General features: G+C 39.4%; 1 protein-coding gene across 13 annotated transcripts in view; it reads left to right on the top strand.

The window, feature by feature from the left end:
• The window catches only part of PSD3 (pleckstrin and Sec7 domain containing 3), a 560140-nt gene that overhangs the window by 490388 nt on the left and 49561 nt on the right, over positions 1-20191 (top strand). For all 13 annotated transcript variants that reach the window (XM_082444205.1, XM_082444206.1, XM_082444214.1 and 10 more), the window contains one exon: positions 19233-19390. In XM_082444205.1, coding sequence (XP_082300331.1) covers positions 19233-19390 — 158 coding nt within the window. The remainder of the gene's footprint in view (positions 1-19232; positions 19391-20191) is intronic.

Consider the following 20191-nt stretch of genomic DNA (forward strand, 5'->3'; position numbering starts at 1 on the left):
CTTAGTTTGTTCTTTGTTTTCATTTCTTGATATGTAAAGTTAGGTTGTTTGTTTGTTTTTTATCTATAAACTTGCTTCTACTGTATCTCATATTTTGTTATGTTGTGTTTTCATTTTCCTTTGTCTCAAGGTATTTTCTCATTTCTCTTATGGTTTCTTTTTTGATCCACTGATTATTCAAGAATATATTGTTTAATTTCCACATATTTGTAATTCTGCAGTTTTCTTTCAGCTGTTAATTTCTTATTTCATCCCAGTGTGATTAGACAACACTGGGTATGATTTCAGGTGTCTTAAATTTGTTAAGACTTGTTTTGTAACCTAACTTGTCATCTGTCCTGGAGAATGTTCTATGTGCACTTGAGAAGAATGTGTATTCTGCTACTGCTGGATGAAATGTTCTGCATATGTCTTAGAGATCCATTTTGTCTACAGTGTTTATCATGTTCTTTGTTTCCTTGTTCATCTTCTGTTTGGATTTTCTGCCTATTATTGAGCGTATGGTAGTGAAATCCCCTAATACTATTGTATTGCTATCAATTTCTCCCTTCAGTTCTGTCCATATTTGCTTCATATATTTGAGTGGTCTGATGTTAGGTGTATAGGTATTTATAATTGTTACATCTTCCTGTTGAATTGATCCTTTTATCATTATGTAATATCCTTTTTTGTCTTTTTTTACAGTTTTTGACTTAAAGTCAGTTTTGTCTCTAATAAGTATAGCTCTCTTTTGGTTACACTATGCATGAATATCTATTTGCCTTTCTTCACTTTCAGCCTATATGTGCCTTTAAACATAAAGTGAGTCTCGTAGACAGCATATAGTTGGATCTTATTTTTTTTATCCATTCAGACACTCTATATATTGATTGGGGAGTTTAGTTCATTTACATTTAAAGTAATTATTTTTTTAAAGTAATTATTGATGGAGAAGTACTAACTCTTAGCATTTTGTAAATTGTTCTCTCTTTTGTGGTTTTTTTGACACTTTTCCTTTGTTGTTCTCTCCCTTTGTGTTTTGTTGATATTTTGTAAAAGCATATTTTAATTTCTTTTTCATCTTCTTTTGTGTGTCATCCATCAGTATTTTCTTTGTGGTTACTATGAGGCTTACATAGCACATGTTATAGTTCTGATCATCCATTTTAAGCTGATAGCAATTTAACTTTAATCACATACAAAAACTCTACATTTTTACTTTTCCCTCCTCACACATAACTTATTATTTTGATGTAAGAATTTATTTCTTTTTATATTGTATATCTAATAGCAAGTTTTGTGTTTACAGTTGTTCTTGATACTTTTCTATTTTAACTTTTGTGCTAGTTAGATGTGATTTGCAAACTGCTACTACAGTATTTCATTATCCTTTATTTGTCTATATATTTACCTTCCCAGTGAGATTTGTATTTCATCTTCTTTCTCTTATATTTCCAATGTTGCTGTTTCATTTCCTTTCATTTCAAAGTCTTGATTTGTTTTCATTACACTTTTTGTAAGACAGATTTAGTGGTAACATACTCCCTCAGTTTTTGCTTATCTGGGAAATTCTTCATCTATCTTTCATTTTTAAAGGAGTAATTTGCTGGGTATAGTATTCTTGGTTCACAGGCTTTCCCCCTCCACCTGCCAGCATTCTGAATCTGTCATCCCACTCTCTTCTTCTAATCTGGAAGGTTTCAGCTGAGAAGTCCTATGATAATCATAAGGAAATCCCTTGAATATGACAAATCACTCTTCTCTTGCTGATTTCAAAATTCTGTCTTCACTTTTTACTTGACAATTTGATTATAATGTGTCTTTGTGTAGATTTGTAGATCTCAAAGATCTCAAAGATTGGACTTCTTGGATCTGGATGTCCATTTTCCTCCTTAGATTTGGAAAGTATGTGGCGATTATTTCTTTCAATAAGCTTTCTGCCCCTTTGTTTCTCTCTTCTCCTTCTGGGACTCTGATAATAGGTATATTGTCCAGTTGATGGTGTCCTGTAAGTCCTTAGGCTCTCTTTACTCTTTTATGTTCTTTTTTCTCATTTGTTCCTCGGACTGCATAATTTCAATTTTCCTATCTTCCATTGCTGATTCTTTCTTCTGCTTATAAGTCTGCTGTTGAATGATTCTAGTGAATTTTTCAGTTTGTCATTGTATTCTTTAGCTTCAAAATTTCTGTTTTAGTTTTTTAAATCTTTTCTTCGTTGATATTCTCTTTTTGTTCATGCATCATTTTCTTAAGCCAATTGAGAATCTTTATGATGGTTATTTTTAATTCTTTGTCAGATACATCATATACCTCTCTTTCTTTAGGGTCAGTTTCTGGAGATTTATTTTGTTCCTTTGATTGGGCTATATCCACTTGTTTCTTCTTTATTCTGGTAACTTTGTGTTGGGATCTGTACATTTTAAGGGGTAGCCACCTCTCAGTGTTTACAGACTGCTTTTGTACAGTGGAAGACCATCATCAGTCTACTTGGCTAGAGATTCTGGGGGCCTCTGTAACCTTTTTCTTGAGGGGTGCAACTTCTCTGGGCCTGTGCATGCAACTTCTCAATTAGAGAGGCTTGCATGTTTCTTTCTCAAGAGCTCGTTCTTTCTGATATCTGTCTGTGGCACTGCAAGTTTTCTGGTTCTACAGCAGCAAGCCACCCAGCTCTCCCTTATTCTGAGTGGCAACTAGGCATCCAGAGTATGTCAGCTCCCCATCAATGCCCCAGGTCAGGCGAGACTGATAGCATTTCCCTTGGGCAGCCCTCTGATGAGCCAGAATGTGAGATGCGTACTTCACTCCTCTTTGTCCCTCCAAGAGAGAAGCCTTACGTTGTGTACCTTTCTCCCAATCTTGACAAGCCCTGCCAGCTGCAGCAAGCCACCCACCTTTTTCCTTTGGTCTCAGCAGCCTCCAGGCATCCAGTCTATGTTGATTCACTCAGAGGTCTGAGTGAAGCAAGACAGGAACCCATTCCTCAGGCAACTTTGCAAAAAGCCAAGACGTTGGAAACATGCTCCACTCTTCACATTCCCCACACTGACCTGTTTCAGGGAGGGGCTGACAGGGGTAAAGTGAAGTTGCTCTTCTCATACCCCTCTTATCTATTTCAGTGAAGCTGTTCTTGCCTTCTGTTCAGTTGGAGTCCTGCTAGCTCTTGACTGCATTCTGGTATTCTTGTAAAGGTATTTTAATCCGTGTAGCCTTGTTAAATGGGTGTTTCTGTGTAGGAACAAGAACTGAGAGTTCCTGTTCTGCCATCTTGCTCGCGTCATGCCTAGGAAAAGATTCTGAAATTTGCTTAGACAGTGATTTCCTTTTTTTTTTACTCTACTTATTATCATAAACATTTTTAAATTAAAAATTCTTCAGAAGTATATTTTTTGGCCAGTCTAGTATCTGGTGACTGTGAAATGATAAGTAATATGGTTTTAATTTTTCCTTTTAATAGGGTTTACAAAAACATTCATTTTTTTTAAAAATTATTATTTATTTATTTATTTATTTTATTTGGCTGTGTTGGGTCTTCGCTTCTGTGCGAGGGCTTCCGCTAGTTGCGGCAAGCGGGGGCCACTCTTCATCGCGGTGCACGGGCCTCTCACTATCGTGGCCTCTCTTGTTGCGGAGCACAGGCTCCAGACGCACAGGCTCAGTATTTGTGGCTCACGGGCCTAGTTGCTCCGCGCATGTGGGATCCTCCCAGACCAGGGCTCGAACCCATGTCCCCTGCATTAGCAGGCAGACTCTCAACCACTGCGTCACCAGGGAAGCCCCATTTTTAATTACTTACAATATTTTCCATTAAATAGATTTATCATAATTTAATCTTTTCCCATTTTCAGACATACCCTCATTTCAGTTTTTTACAGTTATAAATAATGGTATATTGTGCACGTCTGTTTATTTCTTAAAGGTAGATTTCTGGAAGTATCATGGGTCACAGGGACAGGGTAGTAACTGTTTAAAATTATTGAGACCTATTGCTAAATTACTTCTGGGAAGGCTGAACCAACTTTCACTCACTACAGCAGTTTCTGACAACACCTGTTTCACCACAACCTTTCCTCACTGCACTAATTACTAATATTTGCATATTTAAAGAATAAAGGTCTCATTTGTTTTGGGCTTTTTGTTTTCAATGCACAAACACATGCCCTTACACACTTTACACATTCCAAAGCTACCTTTCCACACTTGTGTTTCTCTGGGGAAGAAAGTACATTTGAAATAACATCAACAGTACTGAATCAGATGGCAGCCCCTGCGTGATGGCATCCACACTTGCACTACTGAGATAATAAACTGCTTTGGAATGGAAATATGATTATTGAGGAAGAACATATTTGATTTATTTTTATTTTAAACACTTCAAAATGTTATAATAATGCCCTATGTAATAAAGTTGAAAGAATTATTCTTTTTTAAAACCACCCTTCCTTAGGAGTCACCCAGATCAATATTTAAAAGGACCTTGACTATCGTATGTCAATATTTTACATACTGCCAGAGCAGCTTTAAAAGGAGCACTATTATAATTCTCTTTTGTTCTATTTCTTTATTGGCACTTTTTTCCAATGTCTAGATTGAGAACTATATCTAATGTTAACAAACCCTTTTGTTTTCTTCCTTTTGGAATAGATTAGGTAAGGAATGTTAGAGTATGGGATGCTTCACCTTGGACTAGAGCTCTTTTTGTGGCTAAATTACCTTTGCACAGAGATGTATGGAGATAGCTGAAACCCAAAGATTATAAGGAAAATGATCTGTGGCATCCTTCTAAAATTTACACATTACTTTGAAGGATCAAACAACTGGAGAAATGGAGACTGTTGTTGATGTTAGGAGATCATCCATGTTCTTAGGTGGCCAGATATCTTGTATTATCTTTATTTCCCTATGGAGCCAGCACAGCTTCTAATTTATAAGTCAACTGCTTTAGCCTCTGCCAAAGCACCATGTTGTATTCATGCTGGGCCCACATTGGTCCTTTCAGCTAGATTTGTCTCTGCAGGGAGCAGCCCTTTGAAATTAAATTTCACATATCACAGCTGTTTCCCCAGCATAAATCCTATTCTCTTGGCTTACTTTTTCATTTTCCCTAAAAGCTCTATGAGGGACATGGTTGTCTTTGGCAAAATCATTTCATTGAATACCTAGTCACAGGATTTCCACCCACTCCATCCCAGGGTGAGCCTGGGAAGGGAGAAAAACACTCTTGCATTCAACATTTGACAGAGGTGATTGATGCAAAGAGAGATGCTGTTTCCAAGTCAACAGCTTTTCCTTTCTCATTGTCCTCTCCCTCAGATAAGTGAATTGGATTGAGTTTGACTCATCCAGATACAAAAGAGAAAGGGCTAAATGTTGACAAGGGAATGACTTTGTAAATTCTGAAGTGTCAACATCAGTTTGGATTAGAGCTACAAAATTAGATTGCACCTCCATATTTATGGTACCTCTGGGGTGTGGCTCATGTGCACTTAGGGAAAATTGGATGAGATTCCTTTTGTAAAGTGAAAAATGGGACACAAAGGAAATGATACATTTGTTTAGGAGAGTGCAGGTAGAGCTGTGGGTTATCTCTCAGGTTGCTGTTTCATACTTAGATGGAGAGTAAGGCTGAGCAGGGGCAGCGGGGTTTTGTATCCAGGCTCTCCTCCCTTGTTATTGTTGTTAGTGCTCTTTAAAAGAAAAGAAAAAGGAGGGGCTGAAAAAAATGTGACAAGTGATTAAAATCTCAACATAGCAGTCAGCCAATATCTATTCCCAGAACTTGGCACAGATCCTAGAGACTAGCACATCAATCAACGGAAGCTTCGTCATAGCAGGCCAGGTTCTTCTGCGGCTATGTCTGCCCTGGTGTTTTAATTAGGTTCCTCCTGATTTGTAAAATTAAAAAAACAAAAAGGCAGAGAGGCAATAAAAATATGAAGACCCTATGGGCCTCTACATCTGAAAATGCCAAGGACTGTAAGGTTAACAGGGCACTGTCTGCTATCCACTGCTGTAAGGGGACCTCTGGGATACTGAGCTGCCTACCAGAATCGGCAGGCATCGGTTCTTAGACATCTTCCCCTTTAAATTACCTCCGGATTGTAGTGTATATCAGAGGCTCAGTACTGATACAGCATGTATCCTACAAAGGGCTTCTAATGTCCCATTGCTGGCTAATCCTTAACCTTGCTGGAGTCCTGATTTCCCAGCACATGATGGCAGATGCTACACCAAAAGTAAGTTATATGATTGCAGGGTGATTTGGGGTTTATACAATTTGGGGGTTATGTCTTCACATAGCCATTTAGAGCTTATCACATGTCAAGTACTCTGCTAAATGCTGGGCTTCCAATGATGACTAAGACACAGTCTCTGCCACATGGAGCCCACAAAGCCAGAGGGGAAACAGGTACATTGAACCTTCACCAGACGGTGGTATTAACTAAAGGAGGGATGCAAAGTCTTACAGAGTAGGCCCTAGTCATGCTTGCAAAGGTCAGAGAATGCCTACCTGAGGAATTAACATGCCTTGAACTGATGCCTGCAGGATGACCAGACATTTGCCAGGCAGGCAGGGTAATAAAAAGCCTTTTAACCGGAGAGGGGGAAACAACAGATTTGAGAGAATTGGCGTGTTCAGAGAATGGCAAAACAGTTTTTTACATTTGGATTACAGGATGGACGGAGGGTAGCCAGCAGTAGAAACATGATGAAAAATTATGTTTCAAGTGCTAGTGTATCATGAAAATGAAAGAAATGGTGTCACAATGTCATAAACTGTCCACTTTACCAAAGAAGCAGTTTTCTTCCCCAGAAGAATTTCAAACCCTTTGAGTGTGAGTTGGGTGCTGCTCCCACTGACACCCAGGTCCCCAAAGGATTTAGACAGCATCATCCCTAGCGCTGGGCAGCCACTCTCACAGGACCTGCTGGCTGGCGGTGCTCCCGGGAGGGGTGTGTTGCTCTTTCCTCTGTGCCCTGAGAATGCCGTGCAACCTGCTGGGATTCAAACATAGCAGAGAAAACGGTAGTCACCCCTTCCTCTCCTTACCTCCTGCCACTTCTTTGTTGTTTGGATGAAGCGTAAGGAGAAAGGGCACACTCTTCCTCTAGCCCGAGACGGGTTTGGTTCAGACTGGCAGGGACTTGCTCAGGCAGGGGTCAGGGTCAGGGTTGTGCCAGGTCTGGGGTGCAAAGATAATAGGATCAAACATGCTTTAACGGGCCTGGCTAGCACACAGGCGTTCTGCCGCCATCCTGATTTTGACGCCTTTCCACCCTATGTCAATTTCTCAGCATCGAAGATTCCCGTCCAGAGGCTGCCAGGAACTCCTCCCTCCTGCATCCCTTGTTCTCCTCAGGCGGCCAGGTGCTGCATGTCTGCTCCCCGCCCACCGTGGCTGCCAGAACTTGGCTCCTAAAAGAGGGAGACGGTGTTGCCCTGAGACAGAAGGGAGCAGGACCTCTGCTCCCCTGATTAAAGGAATCCAGTCAGTCTTCTAAAGATACCGTAATGGCTGGGAACTCACCCTCCCTTCACTCTAAACACATACACGCCACACACATCTCAAAACCCCTCTGCCATTGGAGTAACAGTCTGTTTGGGGTCTCATTCCATGATCAGTTGCTCATCAATTACTTAAAACTTTCCATCAAGATTTCTCAATTATGAAATAGCCGAATGATTTTTACCCAGTTAGTATTTCCTCATTAAGAGTGAAAAGTGAAGAATTATAGTAAAAACCACCGCCACCTCCAAAACAGTACACAGTCACCAGAAAGAAAACCAGGCACAGCTGAAGCTGCACCGGGCAGGTGCTCCAACTCCTCTCAGTCCCCACTCACCCAGACTTCTCCCTCCTCTCGTCCCAGGCACAGAGAGGCTTAACACTGAGGTTTTCAGTGACTGCTCTAGGAAACTGAAGAGGTAATAAAGATCTCATGCCTCTAAAGTTCATAACCCTGCCTGTGTGCTTACAACCCTCTCTGTTGCATGCCTGCTGAACACACACACACACACAGACACACACACACACACACACACACACACATCCTTACAGGGCATTGCTTTGTGTCTAATATCTAAGAGAATCCTCATCCCAGATCAGAGCATCCCACCTCACAAAGTTAGGAGGGGGCTGGCAGACTTATGGAGCCAACTTACTTGAGTGATCATTCAGCTGGAAATAACATGGGTTTGTTAGTGTGATACAGTTTTTAGGATACTTTTTATATTTGAGCTCCACAACTTCATAGGAGGATATAGTTCCCATTTTTTAAATTAAGACGCTGAGACTCAGAGGTTGGTTAACCTCCTCAGGATTGTGAAGGGTGGTAGGAGCCATGCTTGTGTTTTTTCCATTAGCCTATTCTTTTGTAAACACTAAAGCTCTATTTTATGACTTTCTTAAATACTAGAAGTTTAAAACAAGTGATTTTGGAGAAATGTTTCTTTTACCCCCTCAACCAGGTTCAATTAACTTTTGTCTAATATGAAGCAAGTATGAAATAGCTTCTTTCCTGCAGGGAGCTTCCTGCTTTGGTCAGGACCGATGGTTATCCTCTCTCAGATAGCATCTCCTGACTGCAACCTCTCCTCTATTGGAATATGGGACTATCTCTAATCACCTTCCATAATTAGTGTAACTAACCTTTTAAGATTTTCTAATCCAGACCCACTTTCAGATATTCTTCCTTATTGTTCCCAGAAAACGTGGTAAAGGAAATGTCAACATTTCAATCATTTCATGATTCCCAGATTGGCACTTAAAAGTAACCCAAGCATCTATTATCAGCTGAACTTAGGTTAACAAACTACCATCCTGACGCAGAGGACCATCATGGGAAGCAAATCAGTATCTATCTATCTGAATGTATCTACTAGGTTAGGACTCTGGCAGTTTTTCAGAATGCTGTGCACTGCAGATCTGACTGAGAGCAAATTATAGTCCCTAAAGGAGCATATGCTCTGTCTGAAGAGATCAACAAATAAAATGCCATTCAGTATGTGCTACAAAGAGGGAAGTGTGCTATGGAAACACTTTGGAAGGACAGTTAGCTGAGCCTCAGGAAGAGCAGAGAAGATCGTGGAAGAATTCATGAAGGAAGTGATGTCTACACCTACACTTAAAAGATAAGTGGAAGGTAGTCGCGTGGAGGATTCAGACAGGGAGGAGCGCGTATGGATGGCCAGCTGTGAGAGACCATAGCACATCCAGGGAGCCGTGGGCCCAGGGGAGCATAGAGGGTGCCCAGAGCAGACTGCAGAGCCCAGAAAACCAGGCTTAGGAGCTGAGCTCTGAGAGCAGTGTGGGACTGTCAAGCATTTTTAACAGGGTGTGACATAATCAGATTTATATTTTAGAAAGATCAGTCTGGCGATAGCATGGAGTATGGATTGGGGGCGGTGTCAGTCAGAGACATAGAGACCAGACTAGCTTGACGATGGTAGGGGTCACAGGAAGGGGGAAACACAGTCTGACTGGACAGTTCAGTTTGTGGTGTTGAATTCAAGGTGTCTGTGGAATAATAAATGGGCGTGTCCAACAGACAATTATAGATATTCAGATCTGGAGCTGGAGAGTCATCAAAAAAACATGAGAGCAAATGATGTCACTCAGAGGCTGTAGAGTGAGGAGAAGACAGAGGGTAGGACAAGTGGGACACAGACATTTCATATGTGCCCTGCGAGGAATGCAGTGTGACCAGACCCAGGGGGACAGCGGGGGCTGGCAGTGGGGAGCTGCTACAGGCTTCAGGAGATGGCAGAAATGTTCCGTGTTGTAAAGAGGTAAAAGTAAGATAGGAATTGGAAAGTCACACTTGAATTCAGCAACAAGGAAATTATTGATAAAGCAGCTCCAGTGGAGCGGTGGGCATGGAAGCCAGATGGAATGATCTGGAAGACACAGGCAGAGAGTGCACAGACAGCTGCTTTCAGGAGGCTCCACTCTGATCATCCCCCCACCCGCTGCCTGATACCCCCCTTCCTGTGACTTTTGCAAAGAATGGATCCCCTGTGTCTATCTCATTTCTTCTGAACCTCTTTTCTTTCCTGTTATTGATTTCTCTCTCAAGTAAAATAAGTCCTTTTCTCTCTTTCCATCCCTTGGACAGTTTCTGACATTATCCTGAGCTCTCGTTTTGCTTCTCCAGGTTATACACAGCCTTCCTCATGACCACCTCATTTCCTTTTCTGGCCCCCTCACTTAATGTTACTTAATCACATTTGCCTCTAACTTTCAAGCAAAAAGGAAATCCATAGAGAATTGCGATAGTAATGTCAGAACCATTTACAAAATGTCATCTTGGGAGGAATAAACTTGGTCTCTACCCCCAAAAAGAGCTTGGGCTTACGGTGTGGGTGAGAGACAAGTCTTAGGCAGTGAATGGCTAGTGACATGATATAAACCAAGGATATGGGTGAGCTGGGAAAGCATCAGTGAAAAGGGAATACCGCTGTGCGGGTAGTGGGCTGCAGTCTCTGAGAACTCTCTTGGGCAGAGCACTGCGAGGCACCTGCGGTGGAGTGAGTGGCTCTGTTTTCCAGCGGGGCAGGAAAGCACTCCTGTCCTTGTTTGGTTCCAGTACTTGCAGTGCCCCTGAGCCCAGGCTTGGGAAATATGTTACCTGATGGAGAGTTAATTAGTATTATTGGAATATAAAGCCTTTGTGGCAGAGGAGTCTAATATCATTTCAATATAACACAGTTTATATATGCTTTGAAATTTTGAAATTGCTATGGATTGATGATAAAATGATTAAATTTTTGGTGGTGAAGCTCCATCATTGTCGACATTCAGATATCAGCTTTATATCCTTTTGTTAACCGAGAGTGAGTCATCTGCTGGCAAATGCTGAGATAAGCCTTTGCTGTCACACAGCTTCAGAAGTTCTCTGTCGGTTTCAGTCAAGGGCTTTGTGTCTGACACTGCTAGTCTCTGCCTTTTTCTTGAAAGTATTTTTTGGTAAGCTTTATGATGGTATTTTTGTTACAGGTCTGGTTGTAACAAAAGTTAACTATGTTATCCTTAAAATAAATTGTCAGGTGATGATGGAATGGTTAGGAGAAATGGGTGCGGGTGGCTGGTTAGTGCGTGGCCGTGAATTACTTGATGATCGTATTCTCCACACCAGACTCTGGAGAATATTCTAATGTCTTTTATCTCTAGAGTCTAGAAAATAGGTATTCAGACATGAATATATTTGCCTTTACCATGTCTTTCAAATGTTAAAAAATGTTTGTTAGCTAAAAATTTAGTTTCCTGTCAGTATACTGGGAACTCTGTGTCCTTGATGCAAAATCTTCCATTCTTTCCTTCGATTACTGAGATTTGTTCCACCTGCCTATAAGGTTTTTGGATTGGAAAGGGAGTTGTTTGTTTGTTTGTTTGTTGCAGCATTTGAAGTATAGGTGGCAACAATAGAGTGAGCCTGGACCAGGCAGAAGGAAGTACTGAAGACCGGGCCTCCCAGACTGTGATGATGGCAGCCTGGGCTGATGTGTCAAATACCAAGTGCCAGGAGCTGGCTGATCCTGGTCTGGGCCCCTGATAGCAGAAAGCTTTCCTGTGTGCCCAGGGCACTTTTATTTCCTTTTGTGAAACTGCTGGCTCTGTGCCCTGTCACACGCTGAAGAGACCACGTGGACCCTCTCTCATTCTCCGAAACAATGGAAAGTGCAGAAAACAAAAGTTAACTAGGTTTTGAAGCCTTAGGAGAATAATGATCACATCAAAGTTTTCATTAGTTATAAGTTAAATGAATGACCCAGTTCAGCAGAGCAATGTAGCCATTATACAAGGTATATTTAGGACATAATCATAATTTTTTAAGACTATCAGTTCATAAAAAAACATTGCAGCTGGAGACACCTGGTCTCTGGAGTTTAAGACACATAGACTGTGCTCTGAAGGTTTCTGTTTAAAAACACAATTCTCATTCAAGGGTCTAGCAAACAGAAACTAGTGTATTCCTATGCGTTGTTTTGTTCCCACATGAAGAGGCGCTGCAGTGTTTTGTGGCTTCTTCCAAGTTATTTGAGTGTAAGATAGGTCCAGAACTCAAACCTCTTTTCCTGTTTGCTACTCGGGTCCCTAGGCAGTGCCTTTCTCTCCCTCTCTGTCTCCCTCTCTCCCTCCCTTCCTTGCAATAAATATTAAACCCATACCAATCATGTGAAAGTCATAGCAGGAAACATGAATTAGATACTAACTTGGTCTCCAGGGCTCTGAACTGAGAGGTGGTGGGTGAGTGATGGGCAGACACTTCAAGTGGTCCAGGCAGTGCCAAGTGCAGCTTTAACAGAACGTCAGTGAGCCTGGAACTGAGAGGAAAGCAGGAATAGCCTCCTGTCAATCAAAACCCTGATCATTATGTTAGTTAGAAATATGGAAGAAGTATGGAAGGGTGCTAAGATGTTTTTTCTGCTTAAAAATGTTAAGAGCTCTTAAGTTTCTTCAGATACTGAGTCATAGAATCCTGTAGTCTTTTTCTAAGGGCTACTCATGGTTGTCTGTCTGCCCTAATTCTCTTCCAGTTCAGCTGTGTAATCATTAAAAAGATAGATCCTAGCTTCCTGGTTCACTCACCAGATTTGTCCTAGAAAATGTCCTGTGTCTCACTGAAGTCTGAGGCCTGACTGAGAAAGCATTTCAAGTCCTTCAAGTCCTACTGTGTCTGTAAGTGCTCCCTCCGTATGTGGACCATGACGGGTTCCTGTGCTAACAAGGAAAGTCCTCCGCTACCCACCCATGTGGCCCATCATCGCAACATGGAGACGGCGCCATGTCCACCGTAACCGAACAAACTAATATAAACAATCATAATCCTTTGACTTTAACTGGCTTATTCTTTCTTAATTCTCCTTACAGAAATATAGGACATATTTTTCTGACTTTAAAATTGTTTACCTAACTTGAGAAAATTAGTTGAAATGATCCTTTAGGCTCCTTTCAGCTTTAACATTCTGTGAATAAGTGATTTTCAAATATGTGATTATGTGAGTGATGGGCTAAAACATGCCTTCATTGGATTTCCTGTTATGTCTTGCTCCCAGATTTGTGGGAATACTGCTCACTCTGAGCTCCCTGGTAAAAGAAAAATGAAGCTGAATAATTTTTAGAAAGATACCTAACCAGAAATACTCAGAATTTTTTAAAAAGATCGTCATCAAATTATGAAAAATGCTTTTAATGCCTTTTTTAAAATCAAGAATTAATGGACAGTTTAGGATCCAGTTTATTTTAACTACTGACATTTTTATTAAATCCTCATAGCCTCTCAAGGATGTCCTCAGTTCTCCCATCTATATTCTCTCAGTGGAAATCAAGACTATTTCAACTTTGTTTTAAATTGTTTTAATTAGATATAGCAATTGTGCCTTATACTTTGAAAACTGGAATCTGAGCATTTTTTAATTGACATTGATGAATTTCAGTTGAGATTTGGTCACTTTCCAAATTGGACTTTATATTCACCTGAGGGTACAGATTTTCCGACTTGATTCCAACCAATTATTTGTACATATGTAGATGATCTGTGTGTTATGATCCAACTTCACAAGACATATAATTAACAAGCTTCCTAAGAAAAAGAAGAAAGCTTTTCATTTCATGCTTTAAGTGAATTTAAAATAAATAGCATTGTGAAATCAAATTCTTGGTGCTTATTAGGGCGGTAGAGTGCTCTAATGAATCATCCTAGATAAAAAGACGTAGATTGCAGTGAACACAGAGGAGAGTAACACGTTTTTAGGCATCATTTTCACCCTTCATTTGCTTGAGAAAATAGATAGTAATTAGGTGTCATAGAGCATTTTCTTTTCTTACAGAATTTCTTGATTGAATTTACCTTGCTCTCTTTTCTCATTTAGTTTGCACAGCCACGAGTCTTAGGTTTGAAATGGTTTGATTACGATAATTTATCCCTTATTTCCTCCTTCCCAATACCATCATTTAAACACCATCTTCACCTTTAAGTGGTTAAAAATAAAGATGTCAGAATGAACTCTGTAGGATAAAGTCTTTTCTTTTTATTCAATTGTCAACTCTAATTTTTCCAATCTACCCTGAGTTTTGTTCATTTTTTTAATGGACTTGGAGCTACATTTTCTAGTAGGAATTCAGAATGCCAAGCATGTTTTGTTTATATTTTGCCTTTTTTTTTTAATGGTAAAATAATATTACTATCAACTAAAAGAGTGGAAGCCCATGTTAGACTTAAAATTCCTAGACTTTGGTTTTATCCTAATTAAATAGATCTTACCGTCCATTTTTGGCCTGTGCAGTATTTTCCTTCCAATGTTAGGTACCTTAGAGTTTAGGAAACTGTCTTAGAGTCCTCTTCAGAAACCATGGTGCAATTCTTCCAAGTTGATAATTACTGTTCACTTTTACTTAGAGCTATGATAAATGTTGCATTTTAAAATTCTTCGCACTTTTAGAGAGGTCTAAGAATGTCATCCTTTAAGCTTGGTTTTAAAGGAAAATATCAGCAGAGAGAATATGCTCCAAGAATATGTGTAGTTGCTCCAAAGGTCTAAGTCATCCAATATTAATAGCTAAGGATTGGTCTTGGGTTTCTTATTCATCTGCAGCAGTTTGTTAGGCATCATGGTATAGGTGGGACTTCAACTGATAAGAGTAGAGTTGACCCTTGAACAACACAAGTTTGAGCTGCGCAGGTTCACTTGTCAGCAGATTCTTCAACAGTAAAGCACTACATACTACATGAATCATAGGAGGTTGAATTAGCTCATGGGGAACCGTGGATACAGAAGAACAGAGGTTAGGGAGGAACATCATAAATGGAAGGCCGACTATAAGTTATATGTGGATCTTCACCTGCCCCAACGCATGCGTTGTTCAAGCGTCAACTGTAGTCATAATCATCCCAAGGCGCATTTATGGGATGAGAAAGGATGAAGGCCAGTGGCAGAACTGACAGCTGACAAACAAGCTAAAGAGGAGATAGCAGAGTCATGGTCAGAGTATAGGAGAGAAACCAGGAGAGAATTGTAAGGAGAAGCCATGGAAGAATTTCAAGAGTATTGTTGACTTCCTTTGGTGCTATAAGACGAAAACTTAAAAGAATCTATTAAATTTTGCAGTTAGGAGTTCATTGCTGACCTTTGCCAGAGCAGTTTCAATGAAGTGTAGAAATGGACTCCAGGTTCCAGTGGGTTAAAGGGTAAACTGGAAATTAATGTATAAAAGTAGTTAATGTGGACTCATTTTATATGAAGGAAAAGAGAGAGGTGACAGCTAGAGGTGACAGCTAGGAGAAAGCAATATTCAGGAGGGACTATTATCTTACAAATAATAGAGAGACCTTGAGGGTATTTATAGGCTGTGGGGAAGAAGCCTGTAGATACGAATGATTTAAAATATAGTGGAAGGATAATAACCAACACAGTAAGATCCTAGGAAGGGTTGGTGGAGGGAGGTTGATCCTGGAGTACAGGATTAGCCTTGAGCAGGACTCCTCTGTGTAAGGAGGAAAGAGGATAAAGGTGGTCACAAAATACGCGTTTACAGGGCATGTAAGCAGAAAGTTTGACATTTACAAGTTTGACCTTATAAAATACAAGTTCAAGCTATATGCTACTAAAAATTATTATTAGGGATTATTATATTAGCTAACATCTAAGTGCTTACTTTCTGCTGTGAACATTATTTAGAGTTAAAAAAAAATAGTATCTCATTGAATTTCATAATACAGCTCTATGAGGAAAGTATTATCACTACTCCTCAGTCAAAGAAAATGAAGTTTAATGAGTTTAATTAACCTGCCTACAGTCATGGAAATGTTAAGTACCATATCAGAGCTAGACATTTGAAGAGATGGATCTAACCCCAGGCACCTGTGCTCTTAACCATCTTTGTCGTGGGATAGGAGTGTTGAAGAGAATGGTGGACGTTTGGCAGAATGGACCAGAGGGGTTATCGTGGAGGAGTAAAAGCATTGTCGGTCAGCGCTGGGTGCAGCCATAGCTGGAGACCATACATCTGGGTGGCACACATCTGCATAGCTGGGTTGGTTGTCTTTAGCAGCTGTCAGCAGTGCAAGTGAGTGATCATATAAGGGAGAACTAGTGTGGGATTTTTTTTAGTTCCAGACCAGGTAGATGAGAATGTTAGGGCATAGCCAAGCAAAAATTCCTAAATTCTAAGGATAAAAATAAAACCCTATGAGATTCCTGACAGAAAATACAAGAAAAGCAAAAGAGAATCAGACTGGTGTTAGACTTAAGTAAAACTGGAAGCTAGAAGACAGAATAGCATCTGCAGAGTACCGAGTGGAAAAAGACTGCAGCCCAAAGCTCCATACCCAGTTCTCCACCTGAGAAGGAAAGCAAGAGACGCTTGAAAGTAAGGGCGGGAGGACATCACCCACCTGAGAAAAGTACTTGCAAGAAGAGAAAATAACAAAGGGATGAGAAAAGAGACCTCAAGATGGAGAAAAGATAGAAAGTAGGTGAGCAATGAAACATGGACACAATTAAATCTAAAAGAATAAGGAGAGATTCAGGGAATATGTAATATAAGTGCAAAATAGGATTTCTTAAAACAGAAAATACATAATACAAGATAATTTTAATAAGATTGCAGAATAAAACATACTAAACTTTTATCAAAATTTAGGATTAATGGGAAGGGTAGGGAGGGAAGTGAAACTATTTTAAAAGTCTTGTTGATACAGAGAAATAGAGCATTTGGTGGGGGAAGAGAGGCTTTTAAGTTTCCATCTTATGTAACTAAGCACTAACGTGGATAAAGAAGAACATTTTAAAATAATAAATAGCACACAGAACATGGTGGAAAAATACTGTAAGAACATAGAGGAACTGAATCAATAAACCTGAATATAAATACACACTCATCCCTCAGAGAATAACTTTTTTTTATATCCATGGAACAATAACAAAAACTAAACAAGTTGTTGGAAAACCTTGAGAAATTAACCTTAGCAAATTTTAAGTAAATAAAATAGATTTTACAGACCTCATTCTCTGGTCACAAACCAATAAAATTAGAAATATATAATGATAAATAACGAAAAACTTTAGGTGCTTTAAATTTGAGAAACATTCTTTGACATGACTAAGATTGAAGAAGAGAGAAGAAAATAAAACTACAAATCATCTAGAGAACAATGAAAAAATACTCTTCATTCCCAAGCTATGTGTAACCTGTACGCAGAGGAAAAATTATAGTCTTAAATTCTTAATTAAAGAAGAAATATGAAAAATAAAAAACTAAGTAATCGTTTTAAATTCAAACAACAAAAAATTAACCAAAAGAAACTAGTGAGAAAGAATTAAGATAAAAACCCAAATTATGGGCCTAGAATTCAAAAAACGGTGCATACAAATTTCTAGGCTGATCTCTGTGCAAACTCAAATATCAGGTGTGTTAGAGATCAGTATGTATGGAAATGGACTTAGTGTATAAACTCTCTGAAGACAGTTTTGTCCCTGATCACTTATCCCCACTCCCCATAATTCATCCACCTCAGATTCCTATCTGGAACTAAGTGGGTAAGCTGAGTGCATGGCCAGCCATGCAGGGCTCTGTTGCAGTCTAATTCTGAGGCCAGGGGGAATTTGTCGTCATGCTGCCTCTAGCTGATACTCCTGCTCTAATAACAATTCCCCTGGAAGGAGATCTGTGAAGTTTTAGAATGCTAAATCACTAAGAAAAATCCCATGTAGAAAAGACAAGACCTCAAAACATAGCTAGATTATAGTTTTATGCATTAATGGGAATTGTCGAAGAACAGATACATGTAAATATATTGTATTTATTTTAAGATTTTAAAATAATTCTCCTTTATTTGTCATACTTCTCTGGAAAATGGTTATTGTCGACTGCAGTTCTTAATCTCTGAGGCTTAAGAAAATTGAGCTGTAGCAATCTTAAAGCAGTAATTTTATCATTTAGTATTATAAACTGTATAATTTTTATATTGCTGTTGGCATTTACTGAGTATCTTAGGCTTTCCCACCTTTGTCTCAGCACTGTCACTGACAGTGATCACTGAGGATCAGCAGATGCTGTTTATTTCTGACTCACTTTGAATCTATGGCACAAGTACCTCTGAAGAGCTCGATTTGTGCTGGGGCCTCGGGGAAGGGAGGAGGAGGTATGGGAGAGTGTAATTATCATTTTGGAAATTTGTAAAACCAGACTGTGATAATAGAATAGACAGTGTCTTCCTTTAGGCTTTTAGTACTAATTAGAAGGTGAGGACGTGTGTGTGTGTGTGTGTGTGTGTGTTCTTTACAGAAGAAGTGCAAGTTTATTTAGCATCAAGTCTGATAAAATATGGGAAGGGGGGGAGAGGAACTTAAACATCTAAAAACTAAAAAACATCTCCTACAACACTGTGTAATGTCTACTATATTGACTTTGGTTTTCAGACCTTTTTTATTCTTATGGACCCAAGGAAACTACTAGATATAATAATAATAATAATATCACATTTGTTTTAAATTCTTATTTTCTACTAGTTGGGATTTTTTTTTAGTTATGTTTGGAGGGAAGCCATACAAAAGAACCTTTATAAATTCTATGAATTGTGTCTGGATCATGCCCAAAGATAAAATTGTGTCTATCCATGACACCCTCCTTTTCTATGTAATTTTACCCATTTTTCAAATTTATGATAATATAGCTAAGCTTTCTCCTGATTTAAGATTATACTGATTTTCCTCTTTTCTTTCAGAGAACAGCTGGAGAAATTGTTTTATTTTACTGTTCATTTTTCTTTTAATAATATTTGCCTCAAAAGAAAGTATCGGGAAAATGTAGTATCTTTTGAGCAAACACAGTGTCATAGTTTTTCACCATCAGTACAGTTCTGCTGATGCGTCCTGGGGGCTTTTGCATATGTCCTTTTGCTCCTGAAACCAAATTACCCTATTAGACCTAGCTTCATTTCAAATCACTATAAAACATGTGTGATAGATATTTTGTCTTTGACCTTCCTTAGCTCTTTACTTTAATTATTATATATCAGCTTTTTCAAAAGTGCCCCTTTGGTAAATGTGTATTTTCTTATTCTGAGCATACTTTTCAAAGAACAGGATTTTTTATGACATTTATGAAGTAGCAAGGAGTTGTTTCTACCCACCATTCATTTTACTTTTTTCATGCACCTTCATGGATTCTCTAAAATTTTTCTTATTGTCTTAGGTTTTAAAAAGAGAAGATGAAGTCTGAATATGTCTTTGCTTTCTTCGTATCTGCCCACAGGACGAATATAAGCCAGAGAAGGCCCTGTCGGAAGAGGACCTGAAAAACGCTGTGAGTGTGCACCACGCACTGGCGTCCCGGGCCACGGACTACGAGAAGAAACCCAATGTGCTCAAACTGAAAACTGCTGATTGGAGGGTCTTGCTTTTTCAAGCCCAGTAGGTTTCGTTGGTTGGTTTGGTTTGGTTTTTTAGTTTGCAGAGCACCACTTTACACTGAGAAATAGAATCGGGATCTGCAGGGTAAACTGTTTGAGTTGGAGTCAGAGTCATTAACTGGTTGCAGTAGAGAGACAACTGTCTAAGAAAACTAGAATACGAAATAGAAACCCTAGGGCAAGTTTTTTTGCTGCAAAATAGGCCTGTGACCCTTTGTCAACCACTCACCACCTCTAGACTGTAATACCCTCGTAAATAAAATACAAGGGTGTTAGTATGCAAGTTCTATCACACAGTGAGTAAAATAGACCTGGATTCAGATTACCGTTTCCTAACTCTTTGTCCTAGCATGTAAATTTAACCTCTTTGAACCTCAGCTGGTGGCTAGTGTAGATAATGATAATAATAATGTTAATAATGTTTATTTCTCAGAGTTCTTTTGGAAGCAAATGAGATGAAGCATGTAAAGAGCCTCACACAGTGCCTGGCACACAGAGGCTGTTCAAGAAGTGTAGATTTTCATTTTGCTCTCTCTCTTCTCTCTCCTTCTGAGCCCTAATAGTTTGTGATTAAACTAGAAGGAAAAGATAAAATCATATTGTGGGCAAGGAAATGGGATGGATTGCCAGTTTAATAAGGGGTCTGTGACAGCCTTTAGATTAAAAATGGAACACTCCAAGTGGAGAATTCTGGATTTATGAAGTGAGAAACTTTGGATTTTTAGAACTGAGCCTCTAGAACAGGAATTTTAATAGCACACATAGCATCAGTGTCCGTGGCAGGCAGTGTTAATTATTCATG

The sequence above is a fragment of the Balaenoptera physalus genome (genome assembly GCF_965194825.1).
Source record: "Balaenoptera physalus genome assembly, chromosome: 21".
Taxonomy (NCBI): Eukaryota; Metazoa; Chordata; class Mammalia; order Artiodactyla; family Balaenopteridae; genus Balaenoptera; species Balaenoptera physalus.